General features: G+C 42.0%; 1 protein-coding gene across 1 annotated transcript; it reads left to right on the plus strand.

The window, feature by feature from the left end:
* The first annotated feature begins 3,489 nt into the window (after positions 1–3,489).
* On the plus strand, positions 3,490–6,192 carry CIAO2B (cytosolic iron-sulfur assembly component 2B). Its single transcript, XM_062618238.1, has 5 exons — positions 3,490–3,665; positions 3,773–3,857; positions 4,078–4,203; positions 4,678–4,723; positions 5,971–6,192. Exons 1-5 carry the CDS (start codon positions 3,523–3,525, stop codon positions 6,066–6,068), a joined length of 498 nt encoding a protein of 165 aa, XP_062474222.1. The 5' UTR covers positions 3,490–3,522; the 3' UTR covers positions 6,069–6,192.
* Positions 6,193–17,705: the final 11,513 nt, after the last annotated feature.

Consider the following 17,705-nt stretch of genomic DNA (forward strand, 5'->3'; position numbering starts at 1 on the left):
TTTAGCATGTTTTAAATTTTAAGCCCGTATACTTCACTTAGCAAACATCTACCTGTGTTATTACATTCTCCTCTCAATATATTGTGACTATGAGGACAAGTACAACACTGGTACAAAGATAAAGGAGCACATACACTTGCTTCACACAAGCCTGCATACCTATATCGCTCTTCACCCTCAAGTTCCCAGGGGGAATTTCAAGAACAGCCTCCTACGCATGACTGGATTTTTGGCTACAACATTTGATCCAGCATGTAGTAAGAAGTCTGAGTATCCTACTGGTGTTCATTAGCTCACCCCTGTGACAACTGGATGCTTTAATGGGTGGTAAGGATATTTCTGCATCCCCTACCAACTCCAGAAATCAGTCCCATAGTTCAGCAGGAACACCTGTTTCCTAGATATTCATCCACTGTCACAGGCAGGAACTCTCATGGTACATCCCAAGAGAAAAAGGAAACAAGACACAAACACAAAAATTATCACTCTGTGAATTAGCAGCTAAAAATGCTTTTAAACTTTAGAGATTCTGCAAAGGCACAAAGCTCCAGGGTAGCACCCAGGTTGATGGGAAACCATTTTATTTACATAAAATCTGTTCAGACCTTCTGGGAAGGGGGAAACCCAAACAAACAAAAAACACCAAAAAACAAACCAAGCAAACCACCTAAGGTCAACTTTGCAACAGATTTATGTGGGTTGAAATGCTATAGGAATCAACAAAGATCCAGAAACTTCTCTTAATTACCTTTGGCTTCTGTTTTCTTCAGAAGAGAGATGGGAATTAAAAAAGTAATTTCCCTGAGTCCGTGAAAGGTTTATGGAGTATTAGACTACAAGACCAACGGGCTCTTCAAAGGCAGCCTATGTTTTTAGCGTTAGAATTTGCTGCTTGAAAGATACTTTTCAAAACTAGGAGTGTGAAGTACCTACTTTAAAAGTTGCATTTAATTTAATATAAACATATTGAAAAATCCTGCCTTGAAATCCATCAACCAGGAGATTAACCATCAGATACCATAAGATTAGGGACACTATTTGTAGTAAGCCTACATAGAAATACATAAGATAAAAATGCTGGTTCAGAGGTCTAGAATTTTCCCAAATCCCAGGCCTGACTCAACCCCATTTGTGTAAGTCCTGTCTTAGTAACACTATGACTAAGACATAGTCATATAAGAAGCAGGAAATTAGAGAACACCAGACATCACAAATCTTTTATATGCATTAAAAAGGAATCTCACTTCTTAGATTATTAGTGCAACAGTACTTACCAACATTGGTAGTAAAAATTCTAAAGTTGAAGTGATTGGTTTTTCACCCGTTTCAGTCAAACCTGATATTTTTGATGTCTGCCCAGAAAAGAAACCCAATTTTATTAGCGCCATTCAACTTTTCCAGTATTTTTAACATTGGAACTGCATCCTTCTACTTTATTCATACTACTGGTGTTTATTTGTGCAGCATCAAATCATATGCAAAAATGCAGTACAATGTAGCAGCTGTCTTGAAAAGCTTTTATTTATGCCACTAAAGGTTTCCTGGGTGAAGGTTTCTACATAAATCTCTCACACACAGTAGTTTATCCTTAAATCAACACATTGTTACGAAACTTAGTGCAGTACTGAAGCAAAAATCTTTTGTCCCAGAGCCTTGTGTTCATTCTGGTAGGCAAAGTCATTGGCAACCTCTCTGTCTCTAGTCCAAATGTTGTACTGTATATTTCAAAATAGCTCTTTATCCCTTCTTGAATAAAAATAGGCCTCCTGTGTTTTTCAGAATTAAAGAGGAAATTAAATTTAAGGGCCAGACTATAGCTTCTTCTCCATGAACAGCCTCTGTGGAGGCCAAAAAACAAGGTCTACTTATCAATACATTACGGAATATGTACTTCTCTCAGAAAAGTGGGAAAGGGCCATGATCTCACTTTGTCTATAAGTAGCTACCTGTTGCATTTACTGTTGTTCCAGTCCAATGTGAACAGCCCTGGGATTTTTTTTATGATTCTTCTTGTGGACCAGGAAGACAGACCAACACCAGAAGGCAGATTTCAACATATGGGAACAGGTGTGTGCATCTGTCTGTGCACGTATACATCCACCCAGGCACAGACACATACATGCACATATATGAGGCAGGGAGAGAGGAGCTGGAAAAAGTAGGATTCCATGAGGCTACTTAAGTTGAACACTTTCCACTACTGAGATCCAATGAACATGGACTTCTTGTGCTGCCAAACTGAACTCTCTTTATAAAATTAAAACTAACCAACCACAGAAACCCCCACTTTTAAAATCAGCCAATATCTTCACCACTTAGGATAAGTCAGCTCAGTCAGCTTTGTACTTCCTAAACAGCCAGAAAAATATTCTTACCACCTAAAATTTATTATCCAAAACAGCATACACAAATTGAAGGACCAACTTAAGAAAGGATTAGATTAAGAAGTGAACTTTAATGCCAATGTAATCTATGTATTAACTGAATATAATACAAAACAGAGATGAAAGCAGAGATAAATGAAAACTTTGCTCAGTGGTAGTTTGTAAATCACATTTAAAGTATCAGCAGATGTGTAAACAGGTTCCGATGGAGACAAACTCAATGTGGCCCAACTCCACGCAGTCAGAAGCACACCTAAGGTACCCCCCCCCACACCTGTGCTGAGCAGCAGAACCCCAATATAAGAATTTTCTTCCAGCTGCAACACCTTTTGAAACATCCAAGTCTTTTCTTTCTGTCAGCCACTGGGTGAAACTGCTGCCTTTCTCCTGGGGAACAAGATACTAAACCTGTGACCACGACTTGTTGCAGCAAGCAGGCTCATACCAGACTGGTTTGGATTGGAAGGGACCTTAAAGCTCATCCAGTTCCAACCCCTTGCCACCGCAGGGACACCTTTCCACTAGAGCAGGTGGCTGCAAGCCCCGTCCCACCTGGCCTTGAACACTGCCAGGGATGGGGCAGCCACAGCTTCTCTGGGCAACCTGTGCCAGCGCCTCAGCACCCTCACTCCTGCCTAATATCTAATGTAAATCTCCCCTGTATCAGCTTAAAGCCATTCCCCCTTGTCCTGTCACTACATGCCCTTGTACAAACTCCCTCTTCTGATTTCTTTTATGCCCATTTCGGTACCAGAAGGCTGCCATGAGGTCTGTATTTTAACCAAGCACGCCCTCTCCGGCACTAAGCTCCCTCACACACTCCGCAGCGCAGCTGCCTCCGGTGAAGCCACTCGGTTTTCGCCCTCAGACGTTAGTTAAAGCCGTGCCAGGCTCGGGCGGCTGAACACCCTCCCTCAGCGCTGCTCCCTGCCCTAGAACCGACCCCGACACTCGCCCGAGCTCCCCCTGTCGCTCCCGCACGCACCACCGCTTACACTGCTCACCCACAGGGAGCACTATCGCCACGGGTAACCGGGGACGGCGGACTAGGGCCCGCCCCACGCCCGGTGCGGCGACGATCTGAGTCCGGGCTCCTTCCGCCGCGGACGCACTCAAGGTGGGAGGGCTGAGAGGCGCCATGGTGGGCCCAGGCCCGGGGCCGGGCGGCGGGGCGCCGCTGGAGAACGCCAACCCGCTCATCTACCGCCGCTCGGGGGAGCGGCCGGTGACGGCACGGGAGGAGGACGATGAGCTGCCCGACATCATTGACGACCGCGAGATCTTCGATATCCTGCCGGGGTGGCCGGGCCGCGCTGGGCTGAGGGCGGGCGGGCGGGCCGGGACCGCGGAGCCAGGTCGGTGCAGCTCCGCGCCGCTTTCCTTAACACGACACATCTCATCCGCTCCATTAACGACCCCGAGCACCCTCTCACGCTGGAGGAGTTGAACGTCGTCGAGCAAGTGCGGGTGAAGGTGAGGTGCCCCCTTGCCGCGGAGCCGTGCGGCCTGTGCCGGCCCGCTCCACCATTGACATGAACTGCTGCAGCAGTCTGTGCAGGTTTACTTACCCTGTCAGTGAACAAACCCACGAGCAACCAAGCATAGCTTCGAGCTGCATTGCGTGGCACTCGGGGTGAAGGCAGCGGGTGTGGTACTGTCGTGGTTTGTACACTGCAGGTGTTTGTTTTAACAGGTGAACGACGCAGAAAGCACGGTGGCAGTGGAGTTCACCCCCACCATTCCTCACTGCAGCATGGCCACCTTAATCGGCCTCTCCATAAAAGTAAAATTGATCAGGTCTCTGCCTGAGAGATTTAAGGTGAGTAATCAAATCACTGTGGAAAGCAGAAGAGAGGAATTGTGTTTAAGAAGGAAAAAATAAAAGGCAAAAAATAAGCTAACTTACAGTGAAAAATAGCAAGAGCTATTTTAGTATTATGGGGGAGGGAACACACCAGGAACCAGAGAGGGAAGTGGGCTAAGATACTGATGCAGAATTGCAGTTGTGTGGCAGTTGTGTCAAGGGTGAGCAGGACGCAGGGTACCCTCAGTGCTCTGCGGCACAGGAGGAGAGGTTGGTGCTGCTCCCCCTTGTCTGAAGCAGGCTTAAGCAGGTGGGAATGCAGAATATTCTTATTTCAGACTTTATTCTGCTATATATCATATAGAAATATCATACATTGGCAAGAATATCCTTTTTTCCTTTCTTCTACTTACTAATTTTTATTATTAAGTAGTTTGAACTTGACCTTCCAGTATTTTGTTGACTTTTTCTTTTGTGGTGCTTTTTAAGCTGGATGTTCATATTACACCAGGAACACATGTCTCTGAGCATGCAGGTAAGGTTTTTAGGCCTCTGTCGTATGGTCTTTCTTGTTCTGTATTGTATTAGAATCACAGAATGAACTAGGTTGGAAAGTACCTTTAAGATCAAGTCCAGCCATTACCCCAGGACTGCCAAGACCTCCACTAAACCACCACTGAGGACCTCATCTACATGTCTTTTGAACACTTCCAGGGATGGTGATTCCACCACTTTCCTGGGAAGCCTGTTCTAATACCTGATCACCCTCTCTGTGAAGAAGTTTTTGCTAATATCCAGTCTAAACCTCACCTGGCGCAGCTTGAGGCCATTATCTCTTGTCCTATGGCTTGTTACTTGGGAGAAGAGACCAACCCCCACCTCACTACAGTCTCCTTTCAGGTAGTTGTAGAGGGTGATAATGTCCCCCCTGAGCCTTCCCTTCTCCAGACTAAACCCCCCGGGTCTCTGCCTCATCACACTTGTGCTCCAGGCACTTCACCAGCTTTGTTGTCCTTTTCTGGCCCTCCTTCAGCACGTCAGTGTCTGTAGTGAAGAGCCCAGAACTGAACACAGGATTTGAGGTGCAGCTTCAGCAGTGCCCAGTACAGGGTGATGATGCCTACCCTGACCCTGCTGGCTACACTACTGCTGATACAGGCCAGTATGCTGTTGGCCTTCTTGGCTGCCTGTGCATAAGCTGGCTCATGTTCAGCCCCTGTCAGTCAGCACCCCCAGGTCCTTTTCTGCTGAGCAGCTTTCCAGCCACTCTTCTATGTATTCTAAACATCTCCGCAGGCAACCTGTGTTCTCAACTGTCAATTGATTTGCCTTGGTTGTCGAGGACTCAGAAAATGGGAAGAGGCTAGGGGGACATTTCTTCTTGTGTTCCACCTGCACATGCATAGCTCTGTGCTGCTGGATCATAAACTTGTGGTAACATGGTAGCTTTGACTTAGACTGCAGCTATGGAGTGTACTTAGCATCTGCTAAATGCAGTTAGCATCCCCATCCCTGTCAGTGTTCAAGGCCAGGTTGGACAGGACTTGGAGCAGACTGATCTAGTATAAGGTGTCCTTGCCTGTGACGGGGTTGGAGCTTTCACATCCCTTCCAACCCAACCCATTCTGTGATTCTATGGTCTGCAGTTTCTGGTGTACTTGAGTACCATAGCAGCAGTATGATTATGTGTCTCAATGTAAAATGCTTTTAAAAAGATTGTATACCAATGTTTTGACTGGGTTAATGTGTTTTGTTGGGTTTTTTTGTTTTTTCCTTGCACAGTTAATAAACAGCTTGCCGATAAAGAACGTGTAGCAGCTGCTTTGGAAAACTCTCATTTACTGGAAGTGGTGAATCAGTGTTTGTCTGCTCGATCATAATTGCCGGATGGGAAAATTATTGGTATTCTACTATGTTAAACAGATTTCGTATGTAAGTGCTGATGCTGGTGTTATACTATACATATATCTGTGTTCAAAATAAAATCACCCTGATTTTCTTAAATGTTTTCTTACTCCTACAAAAATGGCTTGTGGGAAATTGGCTTACAGGCAGCTACAAAAATACAACGAAAATTGATTTTTACAACTTATTAGTCATTGCATAGGTAGTCTTTTTCTTTAAAAAAATTGGCTTCAACTTGGTTTATCCAGTTTCTCACTATCCAAAATTAGTTATAAACTCAATTTAGAAGTGGATTTTGCACAATGGACTTCACAAGTTTGTATGGTTTAAGCCCAGGTGGCACCTCAGAACCATGCAGCTGCTCGCTTGCTACGCCCCTTCTTCACCTCCTGCTTCCGGAGACATGGGGAGGAGAATCGAAGGAATGTAACTCCCACAGGCCGAGATAAGAACAGTCCAGTAACTAAGGTATAACACAAACCACTGCTGCTACCACCAAAATTAATAATGGTAAGGGGAATAATGGGAGAGAATACAACCGCTCACCACCTGCTGACCGATACCCAGCCCGATCGGGGCAGTGATCTGGGCCTTCCAGGTAAGTCCCCCCAGTTTATATACTGGGCATGACGTGCTGTGGTATGGAATACCTCTTTGGTTAGTTTTGGTCAGGTGTCCTGTCTCTGCTTCCTCCCAGCTTCTTGTGCCCCTTCTCACTGGCAGAGCCAGTCCTTTTCAGTGCTTGATCAGAGTAAACATCACTTAGCAACAACTAAAAATATCGGTGTTATCAGCACTGTTCTCGGACTGAAGTCGAAAACACAGTCCTGCACCAGCTACTAAGAAGGAGAAAAATAACCATTACAGCTGAACCCTGGACACAAGTACACAAAGCTAATTGGCAGTTAAAAATCTTCATATTCATATGACTGTTTTGGACTGCTAATATAATTTTAGCATCAGATGTCAAAAACTGTGTACATTCATGTGTGCAAAGTAGCATCACATTTTAGCGGTAAGTGTAAACGAATAATCTACATGGCTTTTATTACATTACCTTGGATTACACAAATATGGAGGATTCCCTAGACCTATAGAAAGTATGATTTGTTTTTAATTACTCATTAATTGTGGTAGGAAATACAGAATCTTTGAGGTGGGTTATTTTGTTGAATTTTTATCCTTCATGTGCCTGCCAGGAGAGAATAATTCATAGTTTTCAGTAAGAACAGTACAGCTATTTTCTGTACCATGTCCTTGCAAAATTTGACAGCTGAATGACAAGTTTTGCTTAAAGCTATTGAGATTTAATAGTACTATATGTCCTAAGCTTCTGGTCTGAGAAATGTGTCATTTACTCAACTCTTGTATTCGGCAGAAATTGGTAATAGAAAAAAAATAAGAATTCCAGAATTAATTTGAATTTTTGTAAAACTTGTTTCTAATCATGGACCACATGGAAAATTAACAGCCTAATGAAGAAATCCTATTGGGTATGTTGGTGCCTGCTCACATGCGATGTTACCTTCATCATTGTCAGTTACCTGTATAGTAATACACTTCTAGAAAAGTAGATTGTGCTCACCTGTTTGATGGTAATGCTTGATATTTTAGTGTGGCATTTTCTCTTCTAGGGTCTCAGATGCTGTTTAAGCTTGTGAACACTAAACTAAAGCCTAGTGGTCCAGTCTAGTCTGTGTTGAGCATCTGAGGAAACTGAGGCAATGGTGATCCAAGTGTGACATCTAAAATCACACAGCAGAATAGGACAGAAACAAATGCAAATCTTGCTGTTTTCAGAAATGAGGCACCCAGGTTGCATAGGTCTTCTACAGAAAGCTAATTCTGCAGCAGTCTTAATCTGTTTATTCATCTTAGTTTCCTTTGAATGATCAACACTTATTTGGATGTATGAATGAAACTGTAAATAAAGACAATATTTATTTAGTAGTACTATTGAGAAGGGAGCAGAATGGTCCAGCTGTTACTACTCTCTTTCCTCCCTGCTCATCTTGCTGCATCGCTGAACTGATTAGTTCTGACATTGCCAGTGTTTGCACCACGAATGAAAGTTCAACCATGGCACTGCATGTAGACAGCTTGTAGGCAGCATTCTTGGTTGGTTTGATTTTGTTTTCCATTTTGTTTGGTTGAGTTTTTTTAATAGGAAATTAATTTTGCCCTCCTGGATTTTGGGGAAGAAAGGAATGTAAATATGTGCCAGGGGTAAAATAGAAGGATGACTAAGCTGCCAACAGATTGCTTCACACTGTGCTCCAAGTAGAGAAAGAATAGTGAATTATGCTTTGTTGAATCTCTCTGCTTAGCTTTCACCACTACATAACAGTAGTGTCAAATAATTTATCGGGAATTTGGCACTTGCCCCATGAAGTACATTGTACACAGTAATCCTGAGGTACAATTTGCACCATTTACTTGCTCAGAAGAAACAGTATGTGGTTAGATTGTTTAAATATATAGTCTATAGTTGGGGGATGACTTTTCAGAAAATGGGACACTATTATGGGATATCAAAGAAAAGGTCTGACTTCTGCTACTCGGGGTTGGAGAATTCTATTGCTTTAAGATCTGGCATGCTGCTTTAAATGATGTGGATGTTATATTTATGAGACGATAAAAATGGTTAAGAACAAACCACAGTTACTTTGCTCAAGATTCTAGGTCCTTCTATAGAGGCTCCCTCAGTTTGGGTACTTGCTGAATGATAATGTTCAAGCAAAAATCTTCCATTCCCTGCTTTTAATGATTGTTAGCTGGCTCCCGCTGTATCAAGAGAAAATGAGAGAAGAAAACATTAACTTATTACAAATACTTCTTTTCAGACTTTTATTTTTCCAAAAAGCTACCCCTAAATTTAGCCTCTGGAATGCTTTGTAACAGGACACATTCCATCAGAAACTGCGACCCTTTAGAGCAGCTGCCTCATTCAAATCCAGGAAGAATGCCAGAGGCAGACATCTGTTTCACATTCCTAGGCTCTGGGCAGAGCCTTCCATGGGTGGCTGTATGGCATTCAGTCCTCTCAGTCTGCAAACTCTGCAGCAGGAGCTCCCTAGGGCAACTGGCTGCCTTGTGCACTCGGGTAGCCTGCCGTGTTTGAGCTGCAGACCCACACGGTTTCACCATGCTGCCCAGACCTTGGCCTGCCCACATGAGAGGAGGCAGGCTCCTTCCCAGCAGCTCCTGTACTGCCGTTACTGCCTTGTAGAAGCAATCTGAAATGCGTGAAGACTTCGTTCCCCAATTTCATAGTGGCAGGGAAGCAGCTTAGCAGCTTTGTACCCAAAGATGCAACTGAACAACATGTAATAGAAAACACATAAAACTTTAATTCATTCCACAAAATGTTAAAAGTACACAAGATTTTTACAAAGAGCAGAGGCCCCTCTGTTTGTTCAACACAGTTCAGTAGCTGTAGGAGACATGCTATTGCATTCTGTGTAAGCTGCCCACACATCATCTATTTCTTCCTTCATGTCCTAACTGTAAAAGAGCTTTTGCATCCTGTGGCAGGTTACCTCCATTCCTTAGGTTTCCTTCATGGATCAAAGGAGCAGTGTCTGCAGTGATAAAAACATCCTGGTTGGGTGAATGGTTGGAAACCCTGCTCTCCTAACTTGATTCCACGCACCCATCAGGATCACTGAGTAACTTGCTAGGTGTCTCATCAGTTTTGATGCTGTTCGGCATCATGTTGCAGCACAAGCAAGCTTCAGATGCAATGGCACAGAAGTTAAAACAGTCTCCAGTGCCTGCATTTAGCTCAGTTTCCAGCACAGGGCTGGAGGGACAGAACACAGTGGCAATTCATTTCCAACAAGTCTGTGGAATAAATATAACATGAAAAATGGGGAGTCGCTCTTGCCTGGGAGCTTTGGGAGGGTGCAGACAAGAGAAAAGGGAATAGCAAGGGCATACAACACCTCACTGTGCTGCCACTAGCAACATGGGGAACAGGGAGCTTCTATGATGCTGGAGGCTTTATCCTCCAAATTACAGGGAAAATTATGAGCTCCCATTACCTTATGCTACACATGTCCCACCCCTCCGGTTTCCTGTTCCGTACAAGCTGGTTGCCTGAAGGGAAGATTCCCATGTGGAGCCTGTAGCCAAGAAATGGCCACAGCGTGAGCCTCTCTCTGTCTTCTCTTGCTAGGCTGTTACACAGCCCATCCAGTTAGTGCCCTTGCACTGCTGTGGTAGCAGTGTCCCGCTGCAGGCAAGTCACAAACAAGAGGAGGAAAAGTATCTATGTGAAACTAATGCTTTAAGTTGGCATAAGGAGATGCACACCTTGCCAGATTGGAAGTGCAGTGGCCAAATAGTGTGGGCAGCAGCTGTGTCCATGCTGAGCCAAGCAGGAAGACCCAAGCAACTGGCAAGTCATCACTGCCAAACACTGTCTGCTGGACGTGATCCTCCCCGTTATTTTGATGTGATTGTGAGATGATGGTTTATCATAGCACGTCTTTTCCTAACCCTCCCAAATTAGTTACATCTGAGTTCCTATCAGATGTGTCACACATGGCCTTGACCAAAATAACCTCAGTAGATTGCCAGGAGCTTGCTTAACCCCAGGATGCCTGGCAGCTCGATTGCCTACACTTTTGCTAATGGAAGAGCTGGCACATGCTCTGCCTAAGGATTATGAAAGTATCTAAGCAGCACTGCTTTTTATTTCCCTTGCAAAGTGGCAAATAAATCATCACCATAGTCTGAAATGCTTGTGGAGAAAAACTATAAATGCCAATAGATTGCACTTCTTTTTATTTTCTAACAGTTTTAACAGAACAAAACTAGTTTTATTACTGAAAATCAGAAAACAGTTTTATTGATGCTGCAGCCAACTTTTTAAGAACACAATTACTTTTTAGGCTGACAGAAGATTAGGAATGAACCACATAAATTGTTTCTTTTCAAATTGGTACTGATTTCACAACAATGCATTTATAGACACTTTTTTTAAAATGAAAGTCAATAATGCAAAAAGCCTGTCAGATGCTATTTTATTGAGTCTTATTAATGACAAAATTGACCAGCAGCTTGAAACAGGAGCTGTTATTTAAACAATTTGTTCCTCTTCCCCTTCAAACTCACCATTCTGGGTCTGAGCCTGCAAACTTGAATGCTTTCATTGAGGTTATACTCTGGATTATATTTTTAGCATGGAAGTGATGACGTCTCGTCGCATTTATTTTTGTTGGTAACAATAATATTGGTCCACTCATTGAGAGTTAATTTATGTTTTCAAACAAAAAGTAAACATTGTATCAGCTTTAACCTCAGTCTTAACTGCCTTACTTTAAATGCATATGCCATTTGCATGTACGTATTTCAGCTCATCTGTACTTTAAGAATTTAACTCCAAAGGAGTACTTAATGCAGTTATTAGTCATATAACTAATAGTTCTCTGCATTCTACTGCTGAATGAACACTATAGCTTAGATCCTAATTGTGTACACATCAATTAATGTATCATACTAGTTTACCACTTGTAACATATTCTACTAGTGCTTGAAACTGCAGGAACTTTGATTTGAATGTTAGAAAGACACTGTACCTTCTTCTGACATTTTACTGTGATCCGATCTTCATCCTTTTCAAAGCTGCTTGACTTTTTCACTGACTACAAATACATTGGGGTTTTTTTTTGGCTTGCATGCCTAACAGGGCAATCCCTGCTTTGTCATGAAGAATGACTAGATGAAAGAGAGAACGTGGTATGAATTGTGCCTTGCTCCAGCTGGGAAGAATGGAAGCCACCTACAGAACAGGCTCTGGAATACACAAATAAAATAGCATGCCAAAGAAAGGAAATGCATACGTGAAAGCTGCCAAGACTGTGGTGTAGTGTCTCTGATCAGCTGCTTTCAGGTCTGTACCAGAAAAAGTGCTGGCCACAGAAACTGCAATGCACAGGGTATGTGCTCTCACAAACGTGGACTACTTGCGAGGGACTGCCCTACTCCAGGACAGAATGTGTTCCCTGGTGCCCACATATCTCCTACATGCACTGTGCATGGCCTGTCCCAGCCATACTGGCTGCACCAGACTGGGAAACAAAACCTGAAGCCACTGCAAGTTAAACATGTTTTTGGATGTAAAGACAAACTGGCAACTTAGTGAGATGTACAAAATGGAATACATGAAGTGAGAGGTAGAAAAGGAGAAATGGGAAACGGGATAACTGAAATCATGAGCTGAGATCGTGAACCCCAGTGTGGCTGAGGGCCTGGTAAGGGCAGACAGCAGATGCTGCTACAATTTCACACAGGTCAGTGCCTGTCCTGAGACCTTGCCAGCACAAACCCAGATGAGAAACAAGGGATGTTGTCTTCATCCAGCATCTCACAGTTCCTACTGCCTCTCAAGGCTGGAAGTTGTTCCCCAGATCCCAGAAGCTGGCCTGGATCTCTGCCATCCTCTGTTTGCTGGGTTCATCATTGTCATCCAGAGTACCAAAGGCATCAACACCTATGCTGTACCAGCTACATCACATCAGGTTTTTACTTGCATTTAAACAAATCCCTTCATAAGCACAAAACCAGTGTTCACCATTCACAACAGCCCTGTCCCTACATATAGTGATGGACTGTACATACAACAGAATGCCTTTTCCACTCATTAAATCCTTTTGAAAGCTGACACTTTTTCTGCTGAACTGAGATATTATTTATTTCAGCTGACTTGGTAATTATTGAAGCATTCTATTTTAATTAGGATGAGGGTTAATGAAATCTGCCATAAAATCATTTGTGTTTTAATCTTTGTAAAAAACCTTACAGATAGGCAATAGACACAGAGAAATAAATAGGAGCAGTACACAAAGCATAGTTATCTTCTGTCATAGCTAATCAGAGAAAGCCTATACATCGAGATGACTTGATGATGACAGGACAACAGACTAATTTCTCCAATGAAACATTTTCTTCTTATAAGGCAAAAAACCCTACTGCATCTATATGAGATCATCTAGCAAAGTCCTCCTTCCTGAAAAATACTATATCCTTTTTGGTTGCCTAGCTACATGTGCCTGTTACCTTAGAAGGCTGTAGATTCATCTGAATGATTCTGGTGGTGCTGATGTGCTTCAGGAGAAGAATAATGCAAACATATAACCCTTTCTTCAGTAAAGATTATGAAAGAAAAGGGTGAGTGTGAAAAGAAAGAGCCTTTGTGGAAAAGCAATTTACTGTATTCATCATATTCTTTTTGACATTAATTGTTGAATAAAGACCATTTCACCCCACAGCCCAGGGTGCATGAGCAGGCAGTGAAATCACAGACTTGATGCTTTTGACGTGAGAGTCTGATTCCAAGGAAGCATTTGCCTGGCTCATGGTAATTACTGCTGTGAGTAAGCGTGGAGGCCTGATTCTGATCTCATTTTCAAAACTGTAAATTGGGAAATATGCTGGGTTTATTTTCCTGAAATCCATTACCATTAGAGAATGGAATCATTATCCTTCTTTGAATGTAAGTAGCTTTGATGACTTGGAAAATTAAGAAAGTCCTCTCAAAATGCCTAAGGCCCAAAGATTTACATTATAATGTGCCTGTCAAAGGAACCTCTGACAGGGAACTCCACCCTCCCACATGAGACATGCAGAGATTGAGAGCTAGAGCTTTAGTTCCCTGGCACATCCCCAACATGATCAGCAACTCAGCATGCCACTGCCTCACTGAAGATTTCAGGGTGCTGGTATTCACTAGATGTGGGGCAGTTGCCTGTGGGAGGAACAGGGAAATGATGAGCAGGTAATCAGAGTTATTTCATACCTGCTCCACTGTTACTGGTTTGGGTATAGAACGTCCTTCATATGCATGAAGATTTTGTAGTTTCATGTTTAGGACTGAGAGACTTCTAGCACTGGAGTTTTGATTCAGCTTTTTCGAGTTAGGGCTAGCTTTGAAATCAAGATCTGCATTTGCTTTCATAAAATCGTATTTTTCAAGTCTAGTGTCTATAATCCTCTTTTTATAAGATACACACTTCATACCATTCTGTTGCTTCAGTCTATGCTTGTGCTTGTTCTCTGTATTTTATCATGAGCCTAGATCCTCATCAGTTTGTATTTTTTGGAAGGAAAGTGGTATATAATGAAGCATATTATATAAAATCATTATTACAATCTTTCTCAAGAATAAAATCAGAAAGAACTTTGACAATTCATACTGAATATCAGAAAGTTGATTTGATTCTAGTATAATTGTACTATAAGATTTTGAAGATCTTCATCTAAGTATCTTGTATAGCATCAGAGGCAAAGCAGGAAATGAGGCATTTCGAAGCAGCAGAGATGCCTATTGCTGCTATGATGTAAATGTAGAATTTGCCAAACTCAGCACATTCCAAATGGGCAAATTCTGAGTTTTTCCTCTAACAGATTATAACATCTCTCACATCCAAATTCCTACACACTTTGCACAAATGATTCCATTACATCACTCACTACAGGAAAAGATACCATAAATTCTGCACTGGGTTATAAAAAAGTGTAAAGCCTTCTAATTCAAATTCATGTTTCCTCCATGACTGTGAGTTTTTTTCCCTGCTTCAAGCTTTCGTTTGTTGAAATAAAAGAGAATTTGAATTTTCCCCACAGGGAAACAAGATCAGACTTTATCACCTAAAGGAAAAGGGCAGCTATGTTTTAATTCTCATCACTAGCACTCCCCACCCGGAGCTTTAGATAACTTGCAATGATTCTAAGCATTATAAATGCACATTTGGACACAAAACTAAATTTTTCTGTATAAGAAAAGGTAGATTAAAAAATCCTCATCTTTTTTTTTAATTTTTGTCTAGTACACAGAAGAGGGCAGCATAGGTAAACTTTCACTTCATATTGCCAGACACATTATAAATTGTGTTTCTGTGCGACGCCCTCAGCGACGGATCAGTGCAACTCTGCATGCTGGAAGCATGTTGGTCATTTTCTCAGAGGACCACAGGTCTGCTCCTACTTACGGCTTTTCATTGCAAGGATACTTTTCCTTGTTCACCTGTCATATTCATGGAAACATTTACAATATAATGACTTTATCCAGATTTTCTGACCCCACATGCCTGGCTCTTCTTTCCTCTGACACCTGTACTGTGTTGAAATGTAAGCAAAGCTTTGTCACTAGTGCAATCTGCCGTACTCCCAGCACCCTTGCTGTAATCTCATGCTACAGTGAAGTTTTCCCTTACAGTTATACTCTCCTTCTGCAAGTTCCTGACTTTTTTTTGCAGTACTATCTGAAAGATGTCTTCTAACAGGAAACTTCTGAAGACATTGTCCTCCAGGCCTATGGGAGAAATGGGCTCTGTGGTTTACCAAGGTCAGTTTTAGGCTGTTTTCTACCTAATTTACTGCCTATTAAATCTTTAGTTCCTCAATAAAGAAGGAGTTACAGTAGGTCCATGAAAACGTTACTCACTGCTCACTTGATAGCATAAACAGATGCTAGGAATTCTCAGGATTAACATAGAATGCAAAAAGCATCACTGTTCATTGTGTAAGCCCATGTGCACATGCAGTGTTTCTAACCTATGTGCTTCTCATCCTCTAACTTCTAAAAAGCTCTATTAAAAAAGATACATGTAGAGATTCCATTTACCTAAGGAGTGACTGAATACTAGATTCCTCAGATAAGAGAAATAACTACTGCAGAAAGCTGTTAAAACATATCATGTATGAAGAAGACATAACGGAAATCTTGTTCTCTGTTTAACACTACAGTAAATGGGGGTGTTGCAGGATATCAATAATCTGTGAGTTAAAAAACAATTAGAAATATAGGCAGAAAAACCACATTAAGGGCCTTTGAACAGAAGGAATACTTTCAGCCTGGTGGTTGTATGGGGAGAGTTTTAATTGTGTTTATCATATTCTTATTGTTCATTCTCTTTAGATATCTACTGACAGCTGCTGGAAACTGCCTGTAAATTGAGTCTGACCCAGTAGAGCTCCTTTAATTTGTTATTGTAAATAGATTCGTTCCTCTTGCCAAGAGCTATTGCTGGTAAACAATAAATCTTACATTTGCAATTTCCTTCCTTACCACTATGTACTTAGTAAAACTCAAGACATTTACATTGCCCACTCCTTAAACCAACTGTCTGTTGCAATCTGTAAATTCAGAAACCTTTTCATAGCATCAGACTTCTAGGTATTTCTTGTAATGGGCCTGTGAAATCCACACTAAGGAGTATACATCCCACAGGAATTGTAACAGGATATTTAGCATTCCACTCATGGATGGGTGATGTATGTCATGCACATTAGCCATGACAGGTTTAATACTGAAAAAGAGGAATTAGGGGTGATAAAAGAAAATAATTATGGAAATATCTTAGGTCATGTTCTGATTTTACTCCAAACTTGAAATTCAATAGGAGCAAACAGCTGATTGCACACAGTACGTGCTCCGAGTCCCTTCCGCAGTGACTGAGGAAACTAAGCACGTATCCAAACTCTAACTCTCGTAGCAGGGTACAGTATGAGTGGTTACCTTGTCCCTATGAAATAAACTCAAAAAAAGATAAAAATCAGTTCAAAAATGAAGTCATACTGACACAGACTGCTTTCCCACAGATGTTCTAACAGGGCAGTTTACTGACAGTGTGGTGCATTTTGTAAAAAAAAAAAAGTGGGGAATGACACGGGCAAAAATGAAATTAGATATGCCACTTGCGCAACTTCTTTTTTAGAGCAGTGATTCACCTGGTTCTGTTGGTCATGAGGTTATCTAGTAGTGGAGGTTTTTGAGCTTACTCAAAGCAGTGAGAAATTCAGAGCAGCAAGAGGATGAACCACATTTCCAGTTATTCTTAGTGCAAGTTATTTTTTGCACTCTTTTGCAAAAGTTTCAGAAAGAGATGCCTGTGCTTTAAGTTCCTTTGCTTTAAGTTACAAGCACGGGCTTAGAACGTACCTGTTCTATCACTTTCTACCTGAAAAACACAAACAGCGCTACATTCTTTTGCAGTGCCCAGCAGCACCCTTTAGAATTTGTGGTCTGAAGCTCAGAGGAAGCACAGCAGCCATGAGAGGAACCAACGTGTGATTAACTTTGTAGATATAATAATGGATTTAGTTGGTTTCTGCTTGCATTTCCCCAGTAGCACTCCATGTGAGTTTTCTAAGCTATGTCAATTTCTATGGACTACAAAGCTCATATTTCTTGCATATTACTGTTGCAGCCCCAATTTATGGCTACCACTACTACAACAAAATATGATCTGTCATTAAATGCATGAGTAATTATAAGAAAAAGCAGGGCTCCTTGGCTAAGAGGCTGTGCTGCCCTCCCTTGCTAATGTCCAAACACAGGTTCAGTGAGGATGTGACATTCATCAGGCTTTCCCACAAAGGCGGTAGGTAGCGTGAAGGCTGAAATTGATTCAGCCTTTGTTACAGCTACACTTACAGTTCAATCTGTAGCTTACTTCTGCATCCCTATATATTAACTGCAAGACAATGCAATATATCACTGGCTACACATGTAAAGGTCTAATATGTGTTTATATACACCCACAAACCAAACCAATTATTCCGTATTTGTTCAGCACACACTAATCTGTGATTTTAAGGGTGATGGT

Source organism: Pezoporus occidentalis, unplaced genomic scaffold, assembly GCF_034315485.1.
Source record: "Pezoporus occidentalis ecotype Australia unplaced genomic scaffold, CSIRO_AGI_Poc_V1 ctg20, whole genome shotgun sequence".
In the NCBI taxonomy this organism is placed as follows: Eukaryota; Metazoa; Chordata; class Aves; order Psittaciformes; family Psittacidae; genus Pezoporus; species Pezoporus occidentalis.

What these genes read in the sequence shown, in the direction of transcription:
- CIAO2B (XM_062618238.1), top strand. Translation starts at nt 3,523, where the DNA reads ATGGTGGGCCCAGGCCCGGGGCCGGGCGGCGGGGCGCCGCTGGAGAAC. An exon ending in ATCATTGACGACCGCGAGAT is followed by an intron (nt 3,666 to 3,772) that starts CTTCGATATCCT and finishes TTTCCTTAACAC; the next exon opens with GACACATCTCATCCGCTCCA. An exon ending in TCGAGCAAGTGCGGGTGAAG is followed by an intron (nt 3,858 to 4,077) that starts GTGAGGTGCCCC and finishes TTGTTTTAACAG; the next exon opens with GTGAACGACGCAGAAAGCAC.